A 21,333-nucleotide genomic window follows, 5' to 3' on the forward strand; every position below is an offset into this window, starting at 1 on the left:
CAAATATTGATTTGCTTGACATACAGTGCGTCCCAGAAAAAACGAAACCGAGAATTATCGACATTTTATCATAACTTAATCAAAATTATAATTAATAAATGACACATATTTGTAAAACTTAGATCCTCATCTTTCATGTGATGCAACTCATATGATGCATTTTTCACGCATGAGTGATTAAAAACAATTTGAAGAGAGGGTTCCAAAAAGTCATTTGGCGGGTGGTATCGGAATTTCAAAGAGATAAACACATTTCTAAAAAGTTCATTTCCTGCTCTTTAATATGACACTTTAATCAGGAAGAATGAGCGAGGAATAACAAAGGTCTGTTTGTTTAAAGTAATGCTTGCATTTCCATAATTTGATTAAACGAAGTCGTTTTTACTGACTGCTTGCCGTAGCAACAAACAGAGTTGACAAAAGACTTAACTCCGTTTTGTTGACGATCAACCATGCACAAAGAAGACAAAAGACTTGATGCATGGCTGATCGTCAACGATCATTCTGAATCGATAGTAATTTCCATAAAACACTTTCTCATTCCCCCGAACCATCCATAATTGCGTCTAAATTTCAATTATGGAATGACGTTACTGAAGCCTCTGGAATAAAGCCCGATATATTGTAATTTGTATATTGTAGTATTTAGGAACTCAGAGACATAAAACTAGATACAATGAATTTAGAAGTTGAGATGATTTAATCTATTCCAAGATGTCCGATCATATTGTGTTCATGTGTACATAAAGGGGATTGAGCCCTCGACGTTGACTGTTAGCACAGTCTTACAAACACAACATATTTCCCTCCTTTAAAGAGATGAATAATGTTATATAACCAAGTCCAGATATGAGTTCAAAAGTTTATGAGTCCAGAAAATAAAACTTGTTTATTAACAACAAGCCTGAAATTTTATTAACCTATATTGAGCAATTGTTTCATATGAGTCCAAAACTTAAACGTTCCAGTTTTTTAATTTCTATGCTCAATACTTGTCGGCTCTAAGGATTTAAGATCTGTACTCTCGTAGATATCCAGGTCGTCTCCTTAGACGCTGAGAACGACGAACAGTTCGCGGTTCTGCTCGCTGTTGCTCTTGATCTTCAGTGCTTGTAGGGAATGGAAAGGTGTCTTCCCAATCGCTTTCATTCATGTTGCCTGGCTTGCTCGCGATAAGGCGTCTGGTGTTCCATCGCGTTCCGTCATCTAGTACAAATGCATTCGAGCCGAGCTTCTTCACGATCTGTTTGGGTTTCGATACCCCCGAAGCTAGCTTGTGCTTGCGATTTGGACGCTTTACACGAACCCAGTCACCGATAGCGAATTTCGGTGTGATTGCTCGTCTGCGTTTGTCAGTGTACGCTTTCATGCTTTGCTGTTTCCTCTCAATCTCTCTCGCTTCAGCCTGTGTGCTTGCAGGCTCTGAAACCAGTGGTTTCAGGATGTTGAATGGCATACGGAGGTTCCGTCCCAACATCAACTCTGCTGGAGTCTTTCCGGTTAGCGAATGAGGTGTCATTCCATCTGCGAGATTCGCTTTCAAGCTCTCCTTGATTACCCGGTTGAAACGCTCTACGCCGCCATTGCTTTGAGGGTTGTAGCGAGTTGTGAGGCGATGTTGAATTCCATTAACGGCTAGGAATTATTCGAACTGTTCAGACGTGAACTGTGGTCCATTGTCCGTGGTGATAGATTCTGGAAGACCCCACTTGGTAAACATCTTCTCCAAGATGCTAATGACTGATGTCGTAGTGACTGAGCTTGTTGCTGCTATCTCAGGCCACTTGCTATGGAGGTCGTGTACAACTAACAAAAATCGCTGACTTTGAGGAGCGGCTTGGACTTCCCCAAAGATGTCGTCTTGAAGTTGCTGCCATGGCTTCTTCGGCCATGGGGTCGGCTGCAGTGGTGCTGGCCGCGGTTGAGTTTTCTCGCTGAGAGTACACGCTTCACAAGATCTGACGAGATCTTCTATGCGTCGATCGATCGCTGGCCACCAGATTGCTTCGCGACATCGTTTCAGCTTCATCTTCACCACACCTGGATGACTTTCATGTGCGGTTTGTAACACACGATGTTGAAGCGATTTTGGGATTACCGCTCGGGTGCCACGGGCGATACACGTGTCGTCGAAGATAGCTAGCTCATTGCGAACACGATGATATGGAACGAGGTCTTCGGAAATCTCTCTAGGCCATGCTGTTTGGAGATAATGACAGACCTTCTGTAGAGTTGCATCTGCGGCTGACTCTGTTTTCAGCTGCTCACGCGTCACAAGCTTTGCGGTCACGTGAGAGATCACCATAAGAACGTAGTCTTCGACGTCGTCTTCGATGTCGCTTCTTGCATGGCTATCGCGATTGCTATTCGCGTTCGGTGTACGGCTAAGCATATCTGCTACTCGGTTGCGTGAACCCGCGAGATATTCGACCTTGAAATCATATTGGTGCAGTCGATCTGACCATCTGTAGATGCGGAGTGGGCGGTGTCCAGATCCTGAAGTGCTCAACAAGGTTGTTAAGGCTTGATGGTCAGTACGAAGTGTGAACTTGCGACCGTAGAGGTACATATGCCAGTGTTCGCAGGCATAGATGCATGCGAGAGCTTCGCGTTTTCCTGTAGAATACTTTCGCTCTGTGTCCGACAATGCTCGAGATGCGAATGCGACCGGACGTACACTGCCGTCGATCGTTTGCGATAACACTGCTCCGATAGCGAACGCTGACGCGTCTGTAGTCACGTACATTTCAGCGCTTGGAGTGAAGTGAGCGAGAACTGGCGGCTCTGCGATTCTTCCTTTGAGCGTGTTGAATGCGGTCTCTTGTGCGTTGTGCCATTCCCAAAGCGCGTCCTTCCGGAGAAGCTTCTGCAGAGGTTCTGCGATTTCTGCGTATTGTGGCACGAATTTGCGGTAGAAGTTCGTTGTTCCCAAGAATGAGGCTAGCTCCTTCACATTCGTTGGGGCTGGGAGTGTTCGGATAGCTGCAACGTTGTCGAGCGTAGGCGTCAGACCATCTGCAGTGACATGATATCCCAGAAAATCAATGTCCGAAGCAGCGAACGTGCACTTGGCCTCATTGAGTGTCAAGTTATGCTTGGCGAGGCGCGTCATGACTTCTGCTTATCGTTGATCGTGCTGAGCCTTGTCCTCTCCGAAGACTACCACATCATCAAGGAGATTCAACGTGCCCTCGATTCCAGCTAGAACTGAAGAAACGATTTTCTGGAATGCGCTAGGTGCTGAGTTCAGTCCATAGGGCATACGGCGATACTGAAACATGCCTATGTGTGTGTTGAATGCAGTGAGATGGCGGCTCTGCTCTGCTAGCAGAACCTGGAGATAGCTACGTCTCATGTCTAGTTTAGAGAAAACTTTAGCTCCGTGGAATGAAGCTGAAAGTTCATTCATAGTAGGAAGTGGATACTTATCCGGAATGATTGCCTTGTTGACTGCCCTCAAATCTACACAAAGTCTAAGATCTCCATTCTTACGGCGTGCGATGACCAGATTAGACACCCACGGGGATGAATCGATGCGCTCGATGATGCCATCGGATTCAAGCCTATGAAGTTCCTTTGAGACTTCATCCCTGACAGCTAACGGAAGTCGACGGAGACTCTGTGCAGTAGGTGGGACTGAGGAATCCACCCTTGGTGCATGGCAATATCCTTTGCATTTACCAAACTCGTTGAAAAGTGCAGCATAGCGTTCTCTATACGCATTGTCTATGAGCCGAATGCGTTCACCAGTGTGGTCGTTCATCTGAAATCCTAGGGCGTCGAATAGATTGACTCCCATAAGGCTCTCGCCCTTCGCTATGTAGAACGTAAAGCTGTCGAGATGTACATCCTTGTACCCGACAGGAAGCTCAACCGTGCCCAGAACGGAAATCAGTGTAGGTGGTTCACCATATGCTATGAGCTTGCTCGATGTCGATGACAGGCTACAATGTGAGAAATGTCGATGATACAGTTTATCACTAAGAATTGACACTTTGGCCCCCACATCAATCATCAAAGAGAGGTTAGTACCAGCAATCTGCACTTCACATTCTTTGAACTGACCTGAATTTGCTGAAGAAATCCGGTCTGAGAGTGTGAACACGCTGCTTGCTATGTCGCCCTCTATTGGTTCATCAACGTGTCGAACTGAAGATGCACTTTTCTTGGTAGATCTGCATACGCTAGAGAAATGGTTCATCTTCGAGCACGAATTGCAACGTTTTCCAAACGCTGGACACGCTTTCGGAGGGTGTGTCCGTCCGCAGTTCGAACACGACTTCGAGTTAGCATGGTTAGAGCGGGCTTTGTTATGATATGGTCGTTTGATGTTCTCCCTTACAAAAATGTACCATGTAAAAACCATGGTTTCAGTACCATGGTTACCATGGTTCTCATGGTGGATGGTAATTTGGACATAGAACCATGGTAACCATGGTACTGAAAACCATGGTAGCACCGAAGTATGATAACCATGGTTCAGTGTTAGCATGGTGTTCGGTACCATGGTTACCATGGTTCTTGGTACCATGACCATGGTTCTCGGTACCATGGTTACCATGGTTCTCGGTACCATGACCATGGTTCTCAGTACCATGGTTACCTTCGTTCTCGGTACCATGGTTACCATGGTTCTTGGTACCATGACCATGGTTCTCGGTACCATGGTTACCATGGTTCTCCCATACCTTTCGTTACCATTGTTTTCCTGTACCTAGGTTACCATGGTACTTGTACTATAATGTTACTGCACTTTCCCAGTCGCCTTTCCATTCTGCATGTAGCTTAATAAAAAGAAAGCATTGATTACATTGCATGATTGATTTTTTGTTATCATTTACAAATCTACTACCTAAATTAAGCACTTTCAGCACAGTATTCCTTATAATATCTGCCAGCCCTTGATCATTTTACTTTGAAAGAACATGCTGGTCTGCAAAGTACACAAAAATGACAGGAGCTGGCATGAAGTCCACTTTCAGCACAATTATCCATTTCTCAAGGTTCAGCCACTACTATCGCAAACATGATCTGTTAACAAAAGACATCACAATAATGTTGATCATTATTGTCAAATGATTATGACGTATCAAACATCAAACAATGGAAACAATATGTTACTTTTTTAAAGGGCGTTTATTCAAACGAGCTAAAATCTAGCTCGCGTAAAATATATAAAACAATTTACAGTCGAAAACTGAAGTCTATTTCTATAGCGAAAGACTGCCGCTTGTTACATTGCATATGACACTAAACACTTTCAGCACACAGCAATATTATAAGTAAATTGGTTAGTCTATTTCTATAGCGAAAGACTGCCGCTCATATTCAATAGTACAATTTACAAACTGTCCTTCCAGCGGAGGTGCGAGATTCTTCGACGATGTCGTACTCGATTTTGGTTGAAGAAACAATTGGTAGCTAGGCCTACTTGCTATGGTAGATCATAATACAGTTCAAAAATGAATGATGAATAAAAGCCAAGAGTCTGCAATGTCGATCGGATGCGAAGTCCATGTATGGCGATGGTGAAACTTGGTGTAGAGTTCCGACGTCGACGGTGATCGAAGACAGATCGAAAGTCGATAAATTCATCATTAGCCGGAGTCAGGATCATGCAGACTTGCAAACGACGAAACGCAAATCGTAGAGACGAAGAAGGTAAAGAGGAGGTTCTTACCTTCAATCTCTCAAAGTTCGACGTCGATGGTGTTCAAAGATAGAACAAAAGTCGATAATGCCAATGTCCAAATTCATTATTAGAGTTCGCAACAAACTTCAAGTTCAAACGCCAAAACGGAGGTTAACGACGAAGAAATGGTGATAGTGGCGTTGATGTTTTGGTCAAGATGATGATAAAGAACGACGTCGATATGGAAACTACTCATTTGTCATGTTGCGTATATATCTGTAATTTAAAAAAGACAATTTTGAATTAAATACAAAAAACAAATATGAATATCAGCAACTGTCAACATAAAATCACACATGCAGTCACAGAGCACAGGCAGACATGACATTGATTAGCTTAATTCGTTAATTTGCTAGATTTTTATGCAGTATTCTATTCATTTTCTAAAAAGAATAAAACATTCAATCCTTCGAACAATACGACACTTTATACTAACAGTAGAGTTAATGACAATGTGTATGTAAATGGATAAACTTTGCTTTGAAAGTTTGAATGATATGCCCCATAAACCCGTCAAGATACTACAACAAATTACGTACATGGGATCATACATATTCAGTCTTGACTGTTATCCTGTCGAAGGTATTTTAAGTCCCAGTTGACAATGTTATAAATAACTAGACTCTATCTAGACATCGACTAGATCTATGTACAGATTGTAAATAAAGTAGATGATTCTTAAACTTACCCATACTGTTGTAGATTAGCCGGGAAAAACAGAATTCAGCATGATTTTACAGATCTAAAACACCGAGATGTACACGAGGCATGAAGCTGAACTGTGAACAGTGCACGTACTAGCTATATTGCTGCATGTACAAAGCACACACGTACACTGCACTAGTTGTACAGCGATCCTCGGCACACAAAATGGCTGCTCCTTGGTTGTGTAGCTGTAGCTGCATATAGCTGGTTGTGTTGGGTTGGGGCTTGTAGGTAATAGTCTTGACTTGTGCAGACCTTCTTTATGATATTTCAAACTATTGCACAATTTCTACATTTACACACTATTGATAAATGGCCAAATGAAAGTTGACTTTTCCACTCCTGTTTTCCCGTAATAAAAATTGCACAAGTCTTAAACTGCATTAATGCATATATTAAATTTTAGTCAGATTCCTAGATGTATAGCCAGGCCTACTTTTTTAATTGTCAGTTTTTCATTTAAACTAAAATCTTAGAAAACTAAAGGCCTATGAAATTACATAATTTTACTGGATACACGCGATATAGTTTTTCCCTACAATTCTAATAATAAAATTGAAAAAATCATAATAATCATGTTTTTACGATTCTTCTGATTATTTGTTTAACAATTGTTTTTATATTTTTTTTTGAATCATGATTGGTTCTATCTTGTTCTTAATGATTCTTATTTTTTTTTTTTTTATAGTTCTTATATGTTTTGTTATTTGATTTCATGCGTCCGGTAAAATGATTTCATGCGTTCGGTAATTTGTTGTTGTTTTTGTTTTAAAAAATTGCAAACGATTCCTACCGAACGACTCATACCTGCACATTAATTGTATACTAACAAAGGTTATTGTATGCTATTATTATTAGGCATTATTATCTATGTAATACTTATGTAAACATGTATAACCACCTATTTGTTATTTGAGCGCAGAATTAAATCAATCAAACAAACAAAACAAACACAACATATGCTACTGAACCATGGTTAGAAACATACAACTGCCAATCAAGTACCACAATGTACCATGTACAAATTCGGAAGTACCATGGTATACCATGGTACTTGTCATATAACCGTGGTAAAACCATGGTTCTTGCACGGTAGTACCATGGTTAGAGACGAGTACCACAGGTACCATAGAGTACCATGGTACAAATTTGGAAGTACCATGGTATACGATGGTACTTGTCATTTAACCATGGTAAAACCATGGTTCTTTGATGGTAGTACCATGGTTAGAGACGAGTACCACAGGTACCATAGTGGTACCATGGTTTTACCATGGTTTTACCATGGTTACCATGGTACTTTTTTTTATAAGGGCTGTACTGGAGTTGCCTGATGTGCAGTATGACTATGTCCTGTACTGGCACTCACAGTCACATCGTGTTGTTTGAGGAGCTTGGCGTCCAGCATTGCGGCTTCGATCTGGATCGCTAGATCGAGCGCCTTCTTAAGTGTCAGACCGTCATCCTCCATTAACAGACGTTCTCTAATACGGGGAATAGACGTCTTTTCGATTAGTTGATCTCTAACCAGTTCATCGTTTAAGGTGCCAAACTTGCACTTGGATGCAAGTTCGGTTATGGCTGCCACATATTGTTTTACTGGCTCCCCATGACCTTGTACTCTCTGTCGGAAACGATATCGTTCAATCATCACACTTGTTTTTGGCCCAAAATATTTCTCAAGTTCATCAACAGCTTTATCGTACGTACCGGTAGTAGACACTTCCAGCTGTCCGAAGATCCGCTGCCCCTCTGCGCCCAAACAGTGGATCAGGATTGCGCGGCGGCGGAGGTCGGGTATCTCCGCTGTGTCCAACCCGCTTGCAGTCAAATACGTTTTGAAGCTCAAAATCCATCGTGACCAAGGCACAGGAGGTTCTCCTGGGGTTGCTAGGAATGGGTTAGGTGCTACAAGACCTATTCCAGCCATTCTCGTCGCCAGATGTAGTATTTAGGAACTCAGAGACATAAAACTAGATACAATGAATTTAGAAGTTGAGATGATTTAATCTATTCCAAGATGTCCGATCATATTGTGTTCATGTGTACATAAAGGGGATTGAGCCCTCGACGTTGACTGTTAGCACAGTCTTACAAACACAACATATATCAATTATTAATTATATTTTAATTAACGGTCAATATTGGCGATCAGGCACCAATAATGGCTCGTAAAATGTTAATGAGAGTGCAAAGTGATTAGGATGAACGCAGTGGAGTTTTGTCTCCTCTTGGAAGGGAGACAAAGAAAGGCAATCACTCGCATGGTATTGAAATCTTTTAGTTCTATTCATACTTGATATGACACAAAGTATGCTTTTAGGTCTGTAATCTGTTCTTTCAAATTCAAAGACTCGAGGGTTGAGTAAACGTTTTTTGACGGACTGAAAAAATGGAGTAATACATGGCAGTATAATAAAATAGTTTTTAAAAACATCTTTCTCATACAAAAGTACATGGAATATACCACTGCCTAAGACTTAGTGGACAGTAACCACACGTTCACCTATATGCAAAATTATGTGAGCAATTGGGAAAAAGTCGGGTATTTGGTGTGTACTGTTAGGCTTGAGAATCATCTTAATAAGAAGAAATTGATTTAGTCTTGCTGAATATCACATGCACTGTACACAGAAATGCATACGTGGGACAACAATATGTTTTGATTCATACCTTTCAGCAATCTTAGAGTAAATATTTACAGGGGCATTTTCTACTATGATATTCTTCCAAACTAACACACACACACACACACACACAACAAACAAAAAAGCACACAAAAAAAATTACCTTTATTAGAGGTCAACCCTTTCTTTCTAGGGGTTTTAGGAATCACCTCGTTTTAATATATTAAATACTGCATGTCTAAGAGGTAGGCCTACATTGATATGCACGACTATCCGATAAGTGTTATTAAAAGTACGAAGATACACCGAAAAATGGTTCCCTGTACTTTTACAGAATAAGAAGATTACATTACCATTTATGTAGAACACTTGATAGGCGAATTCACAAAATGTTAAGTAGGCCTATTCATGTATCTATTTCTATATACCTGCCCCTGACGATTCCTCCTATTTCCGTACTGAAATATTGAGTAGGCCTGCCTGTATATTTTTTTAATGATCCTCATGAACCGTGTTGTATTTCGAGTGCAGATCTCATTCAGCTAAGGTTTCATAATGGGGGTCAGGTTCATTCCCGTGTATGTATTTTGGAGGTCAGGGCCCCGTCTTTTAAAGGCACACTGCCATACTTGTAGCTACTTGCTCCCTCTATATAGAAAACTTCCCCAATCGGTGCCTGTTCGTCCCCCATGATCCTCTTTTTCTTATGTTAAATGAGAGCTGAGTTAATGAGATAGCCACCTGTCACAGTGACCTCGATGGCTCGCTGTGTGGTCTAATCCCTTCTTGCCCAGTAGTGGTGACGGTCTTTAAAGAGTAGCGATTGATACGGATCAATCGCAAGTCTGTTTGCAGTCTCCTATCTCTTACGTACATAGATGCGATGGATATCAATCGCTTATCGACGGATATTCTCAAACTGCAAACAAGCATTAAAAGCCTAAAATTGGTATGTTGAAAAACTGGCAATTTTTTGCAAAGACAGACAATTTATCTATTTGATTCTTAACAACGTCTAAGTCATCACTTCCGACTGATTCATTGCAACGTTCTGTTTCCCTACTCGTGTCCAGGCGCTTACGCGGGGGGGAGGGAGGGGGGAGGGAGGGGGGTCGACCACTTACGACAAACAACAATTGTCGTGCACACAAAGTCAAGCTATCCTAAATTCTAAAACGTGTTTATGTTTACGGAAAACAACATAATCCCTGATCGAGGTTATAGATACAGATTTAAGCGAAAGTCTATCATTGTGGTGCGTTCACTGCGTTAATCCGTAACAAAGGTTGAGAGACGTTGGATCTCATCAGCCTGTGACTTGTTGTTGAATTCATCATTATCAATCGGGCCGCCTGTTCATCCAAGCGTTTATGTAACAAAAGAAAGCTTTTTGGTCTCATTTTGAAAACGCTCAAACTTTCATTCATGACTCTCTGGGTGACGTCATCGCTCTGTGCTGAAGACGCCATATTGGATGATATGAACTTATGACCAATGATGACGGTGCAAGTAAACAATACCATGTAGGAAATGTAGATTATGAAAATAGCTCACTTTAGGTTGCTTCTCCTCACGGACAGGCATTTCCTCGCCAAGTGAAATAGAGGCAATTGGTATCACATAGATCACAGACAGTTCACAGACACATGCTATAAAAACTCCTGAAAAGACTTATATTGGGATATTGTTCTGAGTTCTGATGATAAAATATGTCATGAGGTTTGATTCCCGTGAGCAAATTGCATTCATTATACATGTAGTTCCTCGAAAGAGAATAGACCGTCCTGAGTTATACATTTTTGTCAAATTGTAATTTTTATAATTTTGTGCTAGGACGATTAGGAAAGTTGTCCGCAACTACATCACAGTGTCATTGCCGATTCACCCAAATTATAAAGTCTATTCCTTTAGTGATTACAACTTTCAAAAATTCATAACTTTTTTGTGTCCGATCTCTTTCAAACTTTCACCAGTCTACTTTCAAATCTTTCTGCTTCACTTTAGAGTATTTTGCTATCAAGGTTGGAAGTCATGTTACTGGAATAAATGATGCGATATAATGAAGACCTGTGACATCTTCCATTAATACTCATGGAACATAGAAGAGGCAACGCTATCACTATTTCATTTAACTTTAGTAATTTAATCAGACATAGGTGATAACCATTTCCGTGCATTTGAATTACATGTACATTTGCCTCTCTCCACCCAGGTGAGGAAATCAGTACAATGGGAAGAAATTCCTAAATGCTTTAAGGCGGCTCAGCTAAAGCCAGGGTACAACTACTATGTAATAAGTACAACAGATCTGTACAGCTTCTCCGCTATATAAATGATCAAAGATGTACAAGAGAGCGGATAAAGTACAAAATATAAACCAAAATAACCTTGAAAACCAGGACGACTTTTAATCTATGAGATGATTTAAGTGTAACAGCCTTCTATTCTCATGCCACCCTTGCAAATCGTTGACGTAAAAAGGTAAAAGGCATACATTTATAAAAGGCTGTTTTTGTTGTTGTATAAGCAAGGATTGATTTGTCCATGACTTATTTGATTCGCATATAAATCCTATCTTTTGTTTCGCCGCGTAATGTCTGAACGAGCATTTGTAATAAACAAGATTTAGCTTGTGATTGAATGTTACAGCGGATTAAAGGCCGGGTTTTGCACAATGCATCACCAACTGATTGACACGCTCGTGATGATGCTTGGGTACAGGAACCATAGCGTATTAAGAGAGAAAGTTGTGACACGCGCACACATACACGATTAAAGGTCAACTCATGGAGCTTCAAATTGTTCCCTCCCCCCATAGAAATTGTTTATGGGAGAGACCTATATATCGGGAGCTCTATAAAACTATCTCTGTTTGTATTGTTGTTTTATTTATTGCAATTCGGAAATGAAAACCTGCTTTCAGCCAAGGCCGTTTTTCATCAAGTCCGTTTACAAAAGAAGACAACATTACAAAAGTAATATAATAATTACAAATTCTTTAATAAAAATTACAAAAAGTAAAACACACTTTCAATACGCTATGGACCAAACTACCGATTGCATGCTTTTCTGAATGACCAAGATGTTTACTATTATCGTTTGGTTAAGAGTTAATTTGGTGGTGGGTCTCGAGTATAGCACTGCAGCTAATTTAACCATTTTAGGGTTCAGGATATCGTTTTACGATACCGTCATATAGCTATAGCTTCGCCGACATCCCATTTTAACACGTGTCAAAATCAAAATTAAAATGTGTTTTAATGAAATGTCCGCGAACTTGTCCTTCTTTTGTGAATCGACGCCCTCGTTTTTTTACACCTTATACACTTTATTATTTTCATTTCTCTTATGTGCAGAGACTTGTCAGGGAACAAGATATCCGCTTTATCTAGAGGATCCTTCCAAGGCATGCCAAGACTTCAGAACTTGTAAGTGAGAATTAGTTTAAACTAATCCAAAGCATTATTCTACATTCATCACTCTCCAACTAGGTGCGATAAATGGGTACCCAGTAGGAATAGATTCCTTGAATGCTCGAGGGCCTTATCAAGGTTGGTCAGCTGAAGACGGGTCATCAGGGCCCTTATGAATCACAATAATTATAAACACTGATTACACCCCCTAAATATCGTTATTATTAATTTCACTTTATTTTGTTTACTCATTTATCAATATATCACCAAGTAAGCCCATTCAACTAAGGTTGGTTTTCCATGGGTCCCTGAAAATACATCAATACTATGATTATACATTTGAAGAAAAAAGAAAGCAATCAAATTAGCATTAATACTGTAAATTAATATTACATATTTTAGATGCATTCAATGAAATTGTATACGAGATTTAAACAAAAATTAATCAATTATGAAGCCGGAAATGATGAGCAAAAAAAGAAATATTTATTGGTGTTTTTATACGATTGTTGATTTTTTGTAATACTGGTGTTATAGGTAGTTAGGTAATTTGGGATGTGTGGCCATACTTTTCAGAGCGCCTCGAGTCTTTAAAACCACTGGAAATGCCCAGTTCATGTGGGTTAACAATACCTTACACCAAGAAAATAACTTTTCTTTGAAAACGGATGACCTTCTCGAGATTGTTTTGGTTACCAAGGATATCTCTTGGTAACCGTTTAAATTAAGTTCAGATTTATTTCATTGTTCGTCTTTTATCCGAATATATTAGGTATCTGCATGATAATATGTTGATATTTATTGAGAATGGCGCGTTTATTGGTCTTCCTGAGTTACGACGATTGTGAGTGAGAAGTTTCATTAACGTGGCATGATCATATTTTAGTTAGTCCTTTATTGTGCAACAAGGAAAATGGTGGAAGCATGTTATAGATGTGTAATTTTGGTATGAATATAATTTGATTCAATTAGATTCATATCATTTATTTTAATTCATGAAGATTTAAAAAATCTTGTAGTTAGTTTATTATTTCAAAACAAATCAGTTAAAAAATCTTGTAGTTAGTTTATTATTTCAAAACAAATCAGTTAAAAAATCTATTTTTAGAACTTCATATATTCTTCATCTTAGAAAGATTCTTTTGAAGTACATATCAATCGTAGTACATGTTCTTGTCATTCTATGAGCTATCACGACAATTGCAATTCGATTTTTATTTTATCGTTGATTTTAAATTGCATAGTGCCTTTTAATTTCTCCTTATATATTATTTTTCTCTTTGTCCCGATTTAGATTTGCTGCTTATCATACGTTTATATCTGTGTAAAATAGCGGAATATCAAACTTTCCCTTCCTCTTTTCTGCTTATGTTTTACATCCATATTGTTACCAATTTATTTTGAATGGTGACGATAATCATGTAGACATTTTATTTCATTCTCGATGGATTTATGATGCCACCGGTGGCCTATTCAACTCGAGGGGAAAAATGCACATATTGGGTGCGAAATGTTCCGCGGAGATTCAAAATATATACTGCACACCGTGCCGAAATCATCAGCTCAGGGACAGTACTAAGAAAGAAAATATCAAAGATCATTAGAAATCATGTTTTAAACATTTTATTTCATCATTTCTGGTCCAGAAAACTACGGACGGTGCAGCGATTTGAATAGCGGATCCTTCTTGAGCATAAGATCCTCTCTTTTTTATTTCAACACTTTTATCTTAAAATTTCCATCATTGATTATGATTAGCAAAATTTAAAATTAGCCAAAAATTCCCACCTTCTTCTCGGGAATCCAATAGATATAAGAGTACCTCGTGGTAGAAAATCCCTCTAATGCATCTAGAGAAGTACGTTGTGGCATTGGATAGGAATGCATGCGTAAACAATTTTTCGTGACATTTGATTATTATTTTCACATCCAGATATCTCCACAGTAATAAGATCAGTGTGGTGCACAGAGATTATTTTAGCGACTTGAAAAATCTTGTTTGGTTGTAAGTAATTCTTTAGATTTTTATTTCATTTTTCTCATTGCCTCTTTGTTAGGTCATTCTTTTAACCCTAGTAATATTGTAGAACTGTGACAAATTGTTCGTGTCTATTCTCATTAATATATAGCAAAGAAGTGATAAATAAAATCATGTTTACATCCCGATGCACACGAGGCGTTATTTTCATGACGCAGGGTTGCGTCAGCGACTGGCATAGTCTTTGACGCAGCATGTGAAAACGATATCATATATAAAGTGACTACGAAGTGACCAGTGTTAACATTGAGTTGAGTTATCCTACTGGTGCCTTTGTAGTCTCGCCGTATTAGCGCAATTAGGGACTTTTAGATTTGCACGTCGACAAAGTGGACTGCTACGTGTGACGTCCTTTTAAGGCACTAGGGACTTTTAGATTTGCACGTCGACAGCTTTGACTGCAACATGTGACGTCATTTTAAGGCACTGCACATGCGTTACGTCGTCTCAGTCGGCGATCGAGAATGCGTCAACCTTGATTTTCCTACATCTAGTACGGTACTAGTATATGTCGCGTGCGCATAACATGTACAGTTCCTCAGGTAGACAAAGGAACATCCCTTTCTTGCTATTATGTAGAAATGTGTAGAACAGGTGTCACATGCATATTCACCTGTTCTACACATTTTTACATAATAATAGCAGTGAAAGGATGTTCTACCACAGCAATAGGCAATTTTCGTAATGTCACCAAATTTAATGCATAAGTCTTTGTGAAGTGCCTCAATAAAAATTATTTCATTCTCCATGGTAAGAATAATAGTATGTCAATAGACAGAATCCAAACTGCATACATTAGTTGTTGCCAGGTTGGACAAACATTATGGCTTGACCTACCTAGCGACACTTTAAATATGCAGTTTGCATTCTAACTATTGAATTAATATTATTCTTATCAGGTGAATGAAATAATTTGTATTGAGGCAATACACAAAGACTTATGCATTAAGTTTGGTTACATTTCGAAAATGGCCTGTTGATGGTAGAATGAGGAATTGTATAGTTTGATCTCTTTCTTTGTCTGTCATGTTCATAGTGTTACTTCCTGCATGCATGTATATCGTCGAGTGCAATCTAAAAGATTTCTAATTGTAGTCAACATGGGCAGTTGAGTACGTTGACACGCATGATCAGTTGGCGTTCGTCGTGTTCTTGTCCACTCAATCTAAAAGTCCCTACTGGCAGTGCCTTAAACGGACGTTACATTGCCTTAAAAGATGTCACACGTAGCAGTCCACTATGTCGACATGCAAATCTAAAAGTCCCTATAGTATCGCGCAATCAGATGGACGCCTCGTGTGCAAGAGGTGACACTTTCAATTAATTAGAGCATGTTTGCTTTGAAACGAAGCAAGGGAATAAATGGTGATTCTAACCTACTTTAATTTTTTGCACTTTTTTCTTGGTTATGTTCTTGTATGTGCAATTCTTATACATGTATTTTCATGACAATATTTATTTTCCTTTGTATCATGTAAATTTATTTGTGGTATTTGGTGGATTTGTATGAGTAGGGGTAATGGTTTCACTTTTATCAGTTTATATCACATTGAATTACACGCATTTGCTTCACATGACTATATTTCATATCTCGATATATATTTTTCCAGTTATTTTCCAATGCATTATGATGTATTGTGTTGTATTGTATTTATTAAAATCCATTGATGTACATCAATATTCTGTTTATAAACATATAAATCAATTTACAATGCAATGTAACAAATCAATATTCTGTTTCGACTCGGAAACATATAATTATATAAATCAATTTACAATTTAATGTTACAAATCAACATTCTGTTTGTAAACATGAATACATTATAAATCAATTTACAATGCAGTGTTTATAGCAAAACAGAAAGAAAATTATATCCAGCAGAAACACTCTTTTTGTAATAACATAATGCATATAGTCCCCCGATATTTTTCCCAGATATTTTTTGTATTCAGTTTGCTCTAAAGATTGTTTTCCTCCTTAACGTATATGTATATCTTTCTAATTAAATAATATCCTTTGATGATACATATCACAATGATTTTGATTTACAGAGACCTCGGTCATAATAAGTTAGAATCAATAAGTTCGGGGACATTCCAGGATCTCGGAAATATAACGGACTTGTAAGTATAGTTTGATATGAACAAGTTTTTTTCCAATATTTTCCACGCCGTCTTAAAATTTCATTATTAAGAAGCAAAATTGATGTGCATTATCTATAAACTTATTTTTTGGTTTAAATCATCATTATAAGTTTGCTCATATTTTTGTTTAATTAGATGTTACACAGGCTTCCTATGCCTGCGCCGGTTCAATTAATTAAGATTAGTAAACACGGAGATCCATTAAAATACATAAGTCTGAAACATATATTTTGTGCCAATGATAATTCCAAAGAGGTATTTATTAATATTCAGTGTCAAAGGTACACCGATAATAAATTCCCAGTGTGACAACTGGCATTTCGATTTCAAACAAACAATTCTTACAAAAACAGCTACATGCAAAGCTTTACAATGTTTATTACAAAAATGATAGCAAAAAAGCAAAGTAAACTACACTGTACAGTAGAAACATATTAGGGAATAGAAGAAAAGAATATATGTTCATATGAAGTACAAATGATAAAACACAAGTCGTTCGTCAGTAAGTACTAAATACATCGATCAGGCGGAGAGCGTTGCCTGAACAACGACAGCAGTCCCAACTCTTGTCCCGAGGGAAATGGAAGTGGAACCATGGTGGAACCATGGTGGAACTCTGTTAAGAAACAAAATCAAGGCAGGTCTTAAAAAGCTGCGACATAGTAACTTCTGGGGGAAGTTACATCACACGTCTATCTGCCTTGAAGTCTAAACTTGCTCTCCTACTTAATCAATAATAATTCTTCTTTATATGGAACACAGTAATTCAACAAGAGTATTTATCGTCTTACAAGTAGTTATTGGGCTATCACTAAACTATCTAATCAAAAGTATTTTACAATGACTGAAATATCTATAAATAGGTCTGGCTTGTGGAAAGTGGTATCTTAATTCATACACAGTCACAACCATCTTGTCTCAAAAGTAAGGGACAAACACATGAAAATATAATAAAATGGGTTTTCCAACGCAAGGAGAATCACACTAAACAATATCATACAATTAATTCAAATTGCATTAGGAACTTGTGATATCTCTATAATTTACTAGAATAGAACATGAATATACTTTTAGGAAGGTGGGTGTTCGCTTACCTGTTAAGAAACAAAATCAAGGCAGGTCTTAAAAAGCTGCGACATAGTAACTTCTGGGGGAAGTTACATCACACGTCTATCTGCCTTGAAGTCTAAACTTGCTCTCAACGAGAAAGCCAATCTGTCTTCCAAACCAGGCAAACAACCCCACTATTCCCTATCCCCAAGACAAAGGGGTACCAGTAAGTGTATCCACTGGTCATTCATGATTTATGTACTCTACGAATAAAGGAAGTGGTCTGGGTTTAAGACATAAACAAGGCCTATAGAATAAGGGTCTTTTTGTTCCCATCTCTTTGTTTCACCAGTAGCATATACCAGAGAGGTGATCTTAATAGAAACATAGTTTAAAGGTACACTTTAAATAGGGGTTCAATAATTTACAGTAATATAAGCTTACTCAAAAATAGAAAATAGGTTTACTCAAAAAATAGAATATACCTTAATAAACAGGGTCTGACATAGATTATCAAAAAGTGTTTGTCGTAAATCTAACCAATTTCAAGTCGTTTACTGAAGTTCAAAAACAAACAAAAAATCTGAATCACGTCCTTCCAAAAACATACTTTCGAAGCCAAGAAATCTCATTTAATTGTTCAAAATGCTTTTATAATTTAAAGGCTAATGATAAGCGTTTGTCCCCTTCTAATAGCCACTCAATAGACTGAGGTGAGTGAAAGTGATAAGTTCAGTAATCTTTTTAATTCAATATGTTGAATCCACTCATTTATTATGCAATTTACAATATGTTCTTCCGTTAGACTGTCACACCTCTGCCTCTATATCGTTGTTTCGTTTTCTCGCTTTTCTTTCTCGCCTCTCCCTCTCCTCCCTCTATTTCTCTCTATCTTTATATTTCTCTCCTTCATAATAATTGACTATGATATAGATTTGTATATTTATTTTTTATTTTTTATTTTAATGAATACCATTTTAGTTCATTTCAATTCAACTTCCATTTTTCCCATTTGTATTCTTTATGTACATTTAATTCTTTTTTTAAGGATACTTCGGAATAACTCTATCAGCATGATTGAGACTGGGGCATTCAGTGGACTCGACAAAATCACCGGCATGTAAGTCATTTTGAATCTAACTCGCATCTTTATGCATCACCCTCATCTTTCTTCCAAAATGAAAATAAAAATGTCAGTCGTAAAATCGACGACAACTTTACCGTGAAAATGTAATGGACGTCTAAGAAAGGTATAATGTCCTCACGGCTAATAATAGTTCTAATCAGCGCTCAAAATACACGGGGGCGGTGGGCGATTCGCCCCCGTGAGCTACATAATCTCCCCCGTCAGGTTGCTCACGGGGGCGATTGCAAAATTAAAAATCGCCCCCGTGGAATTATAAAATAAAGATTATCTTTTCTGTTATAAATTTAACACAATATTGAGTTTCAATTTTTAAACCTTAAACCAATGAAATAGAACTTAGATTAGCGTGCAAGATTTACCGTTCTATGAGTAGGCCTATTCCCAGATAACAATACGACGTTACGCCAACGTGGGGCCAACGTAAGCTGTTACGTTGGTCCAACGTCGCCAACATGATGTTGGGCCCACGGCTTTCTTGCCGGCGGGCCAACGTTGGCCCGACAGTGACAAAATGACATTAAGCCAACATCGGGCCAACGTTATGCCAACCCCTATCCGACCATTTGTGCCGATGTCCTCCCGACATTGAACCAACGTTATGCCAACCTCTTTTCCACCGTATGCCGACGTCTTTCCGACATTGGACCAACGTCGTCCCAACCCTTTTTTAACCATGTGCCGACGTACGACCAACGTTATGCCAACCCCTATCCCACCATGTGCCGACGTTGTTCCGACATTGGATAAACGTTATGCCAACCCTTATCCCACCATGTGCCGACGTCTCCTCGACATTGGCCCAACGTTATACCAACCCCTTTTCAACCATGTGCCGACGTCTCCACGACGTAGGGCCAACGTTATTCCAACCCCTATCCCACCATGTGCCGACGTAGTTCCGACATTGGACCAACGTTATGCCAACCCCTATCCCACCATGTGCCGACGTCGTGGGCTGTTACGTTGCGCCATCGTCGCCAATGTGATGTTGGGCCAACGGCTTTCTTGCCGGCGGGCCAACGTTGGCTCGACAGCGACGAAATGACATTAAGCCAACATCGGGCCAACGTCCCCCCGACGTATGACCAACGTCATGTCAACCCCTATCCCACCATATGCCGACATAGGACAAACGTAATGCCAACCCCTTTGCCACCATGTGCCGACGTCTCCCTGACGTAGGACCAACGTAATGCCAACCCCTTTTACACTATGTGCCGACGTCTCCCCGACGTTGTCCTAACATAATGCCAACCCTTTTCCCACCAAGTGCCGACCCCTCCTCCACCATGTGCCAATGCTAGACGAACGTTATGCCAACCTCTTCTCCACCATTTGCCGACGTAGAAGCAACGTTATGCCAACCCGTATCCCACCATGTGCCGACGTTGTACCTCCCCTTTCCAGTTCATGCCAACATCCTTCTGACATTACCAACACCAACTCAAAAACATATTCACACCAACATCAGTCGTCCGTTCATAAGAACATCGTCAAGATCATACTACATCGGACATGTACAATCATTCAAACACATGCATCACAACGTGACAAGGAAAAGCCAAGTAGTTTAAGATTGGATTAAATAAATAAACAGAGCAAAATCCACAAAATGAAGATAGTAACAATTTCATCAAAATTAGACTGAATTTGAGAAAAGTTCATTATAGATCCCTCTGCAAGATAAGTATAATAACAATATTGAAGCAAGAGGGACATGTTATTTTAATTTCGTCATGTCTATTATCTTGTACATTTTAATCACTATCAAAACTTGATAACAACTTATTTGTCCCATTTTAATGAAAAGTTCACCATCTTGCTTCTTAGAATTTGCTCTGAATACATCCCCTTCCTCCAAAACAAAAGAACAAGGAAAATAAACTGATTTTGTGATAAAACATACTTTATTTTATGTGTAATAAACAAACTGTTGTAAATGTGAATACAATTATTGTACATCTTTCTTTTGTATTTTCGTTTGAATTCGAAAAAGATGTAAACATAGTTTCAAGTTCAAGGTATCTCAATGTGTCACAATATAGGCCTACTATCAATGAATGCTAGGACGATAGGAGCTGTTATAAAATGAATTGTCGCTTACACGTAACACAACATAACATACTGAAATTCATTGTACGAATATAATAAACAATCCTCACAACTTCCCGAGTAAAACAAATCAAACTTTCTGGCAGACGAACACGATTGCTTATGACAAGATTCCTCTACATATGTACAGCACAAAAATATAAAGAAATTAATAAAGTGTCCACCATTTGCATACCAAGAACTAGGCAATTAATGTAAACAATGTTCCATAAAAAATAAAAAATAAAATTCAGAGAAATTGCCAACATTTTTTATGCTTAGGCATTTCAGAGATGCTGATACATTTCGTCGCCATATCTATTGTTAACACATCTACAAACTGTTTTTTTTTAGGAGGGATAGTCTTCATTGCTTGAATGTGTGAAGTAAAGCAATCGCTAAATGTTTATATAACAACAGAGGAA

General features: G+C 38.7%; 1 protein-coding gene and 1 long non-coding RNA gene across 4 annotated transcripts in view; one reads left to right on the forward strand and one right to left on the reverse strand.

The window, feature by feature from the left end:
* Positions 1-21,333, forward strand: part of LOC581458 (G-protein coupled receptor GRL101) — a 65,177-nt gene that overhangs the window by 29,556 nt on the left and 14,288 nt on the right. The window contains exons 7-10 of one of the 3 annotated variants that reach the window (XM_030982289.1): positions 12,381-12,452; positions 13,210-13,281; positions 16,528-16,599; positions 18,719-18,790. In XM_030982289.1, coding sequence (XP_030838149.1) covers positions 12,381-12,452; positions 13,210-13,281; positions 16,528-16,599; positions 18,719-18,790 — 288 coding nt within the window. Of the gene's footprint in view, positions 1-12,380; positions 12,453-13,209; positions 13,282-14,370; positions 14,443-16,527; positions 16,600-18,718; positions 18,791-21,333 lie in introns of all 3 variants that reach the window. The other 2 variants (XM_030982288.1, XM_030982290.1) reach the window with 2 other exon arrangements.
* LOC115922751 lies at positions 16,849-18,191 on the reverse strand. The gene is made up of 2 exons (XR_004063594.1): positions 17,715-18,191; positions 16,849-17,236 (listed from the first exon to the last, which is right to left on the reverse strand). It is a non-coding gene; the product is annotated as an uncharacterized LOC115922751 (long non-coding RNA).

Source organism: Strongylocentrotus purpuratus, unplaced genomic scaffold (assembly GCF_000002235.5).
Source record: "Strongylocentrotus purpuratus isolate Spur 01 unplaced genomic scaffold, Spur_5.0 spur5_scaffold_12, whole genome shotgun sequence".
NCBI lineage: Eukaryota > Metazoa > Echinodermata > Echinoidea > Camarodonta > Strongylocentrotidae > Strongylocentrotus > Strongylocentrotus purpuratus.